The sequence below is a fragment of the Symphodus melops genome, assembly GCF_947650265.1.
Source record: "Symphodus melops genome assembly, contig: scaffold_555, whole genome shotgun sequence".
NCBI classification, from domain to species: domain Eukaryota; kingdom Metazoa; phylum Chordata; class Actinopteri; order Labriformes; family Labridae; genus Symphodus; species Symphodus melops.
In genome coordinates, this window is record NW_027636684.1 from 1 (window position 1) to 2,000 (window position 2,000).

General features: G+C 53.9%; 1 protein-coding gene across 1 annotated transcript; it reads right to left on the reverse strand.

The window, feature by feature from the left end:
• Positions 1-568: 568 nt before the first annotated feature.
• Positions 569-1,918, reverse strand: LOC306819200 (ankyrin repeat and fibronectin type-III domain-containing protein 1-like; the record flags this gene model as incomplete). Its single annotated transcript, XM_079372973.1, has 4 exons — positions 1,644-1,918; positions 1,076-1,343; positions 798-998; positions 569-682 (listed from the first exon to the last, which is right to left on the reverse strand). Coding segments are annotated over exons 1-4 (745 nt in total), but the record flags the coding sequence as incomplete, so codon positions are not given.
• Positions 1,919-2,000: the final 82 nt, after the last annotated feature.

Sequence of the window (2,000 nt, forward strand, 5' to 3'; positions counted from 1 at the left end):
GCAGAAACAGATGAACCCTCTGAGAGCAGTTATCAGGTGAACAGGTGTTGCAGCGATGGAAGCGGGCAGTGGAACTGCTTCAGATAGAAGTGATTGTACCCGAGCTAAAAAGCCTCTGCATGTTTCTAATAAGCTCCAGCAGCAGGAAGCTGCTCAAACTAGGATCAATGTTGGAGATGAAACATGGAGAGAGGTTAGAACGCAGAAGCTTTACAGACCCATGCAGAGCTGGCTAAACACTGAAGCTACAGTGTCCACCACATGCAGAGCTGGCTAAACACTGAAGCTACAGTGTCCACCACATGCAGAGCTGGCTAAACACTGAAGCTACAGTGTCCACCACATGCAGAGCTGGCTAAACACTGAAGCTACAGTGTCCACCACATGCAGAGCTGGCTAAACACTGAAGCTACAGTGTCCACCACATGCAGAGCTGGCTAAACACTGAAGCTACAGTGTCTACCACATGCAGAGCTGGCTAAACACTGAAGCTACAGTGTCCACCACATGCAGAGCTGGCTAAACACTGAAGCTACAGTGAGAGAGGTTAGAAGGCAGAGTCTGGTACCTCTGTACCGGGTGATGAGCCCCATGTTGTTGCCTTCAGGCTCCTTGATGACCAAGAACAGAGAGGACGAGCTGGTCACCACTATGGACACGTAACTGGGCGGCCCTGGAAGCTCTGGTGAAACATGAGGACAGAAACGTGATCAGAGCGAGCTCTTCTTCATCCTCATTAAAGAGACAAGAAGGTTCAACTTTAAGTCCTTCTGATACCGAGCTCCGTGTGGACCCACCTGTGTGGTGGAAGTTCTCTCTCATGCGGCAGTACAGCTGCAGCCTCAGGCTCCACAGGCGGATGTGTCTGTGGATGTCAGCCTGCGTCTGAGGCCCCGCCCCCACCTTCCTCAACAACTCCTTCTTCTTGTCCTCCACCCTCTTACCCGCCAGGGTCACCAGAGCGTCCAGCTTCAGCTCCCACTCCACGGGTCGGCACACTGAGAGGACAAGCAGGAGGTGTGACAGAGCAGACGCCTGATACGAGCAGTCATCACTAACAGAGACCAACACTCACACACAGGGTTGTGTCTGGCTCCTGCCTTCATCAACACGTGCAGCAGAGGAGAATTGTGGGTAAGGGCGGCGACGTCCAGGGGGACCAGGCCCTGCTCGCTCACCCTGTTTACCCCCTTCTCCCTCTCTCTCTCCCAGTCCTTGTTCTTCCTCTCTCCTCTCTCCCACAGGCTCCCCCCTCCTCCCCCACCGCTGCTGTGATCTCTGGACAGCAGGCTCTGCACGGCCAGTGTGTCTTCATTTTCCACTGCTTCCCACAGGGACATGTACTGATTGGGGGGGGGGGGGGGGGCACAGAGGAGGAGAGGTCATAAAGGAAGAGGGATGTGTTTTCTAAGACAGAGGGAAGAGAGCTGCTGCAAGGGGAAGAAAGAGGCGACAAACGAGACAGTGATGGAGGACGGACAAACATCTTTTCATAAATCAGAGCAGCTCTCTCCTCTCAGATAAAACAGCGAGAGAAGCTGAGTCAGCAGGAAGTGTCAGAAGGAGAGTCTACGAAAGAAACCGAGCCAGAGGACAGGAGAGGAGCCAAAGTGACCACACACACAAAAACACACCACTCTTACAGCGTCTGCAGACTTGCTGAGGTGTTTGGGCGCGTCAGTCTCCCCGGCAACAGATGACTCTCCACCCCTCAGTCGGACAGACAGGTTCCTATATATGCGTTTGGGCGAGACGGGACCCAGAGAGCGCCGACGCTGGGGAGGGTTCCTCGTGGATACAGACATGACAGAGGAGAGCTGAAGAAGGCCTTCAGATGAGTTAGCTCATGGACAGACTGAACACCACCCTATAAAGAAAGAGAACAGGAGGGAGAAGAAAGGGGAAAGTCATCAGAAACCTGGAGGGGGGAGGGGGAGGGGGGGGGGGACAAGGGATGAGGGGAGAGAAAGAGTATAACAGTCAGTGAAAGCAATTTTCTG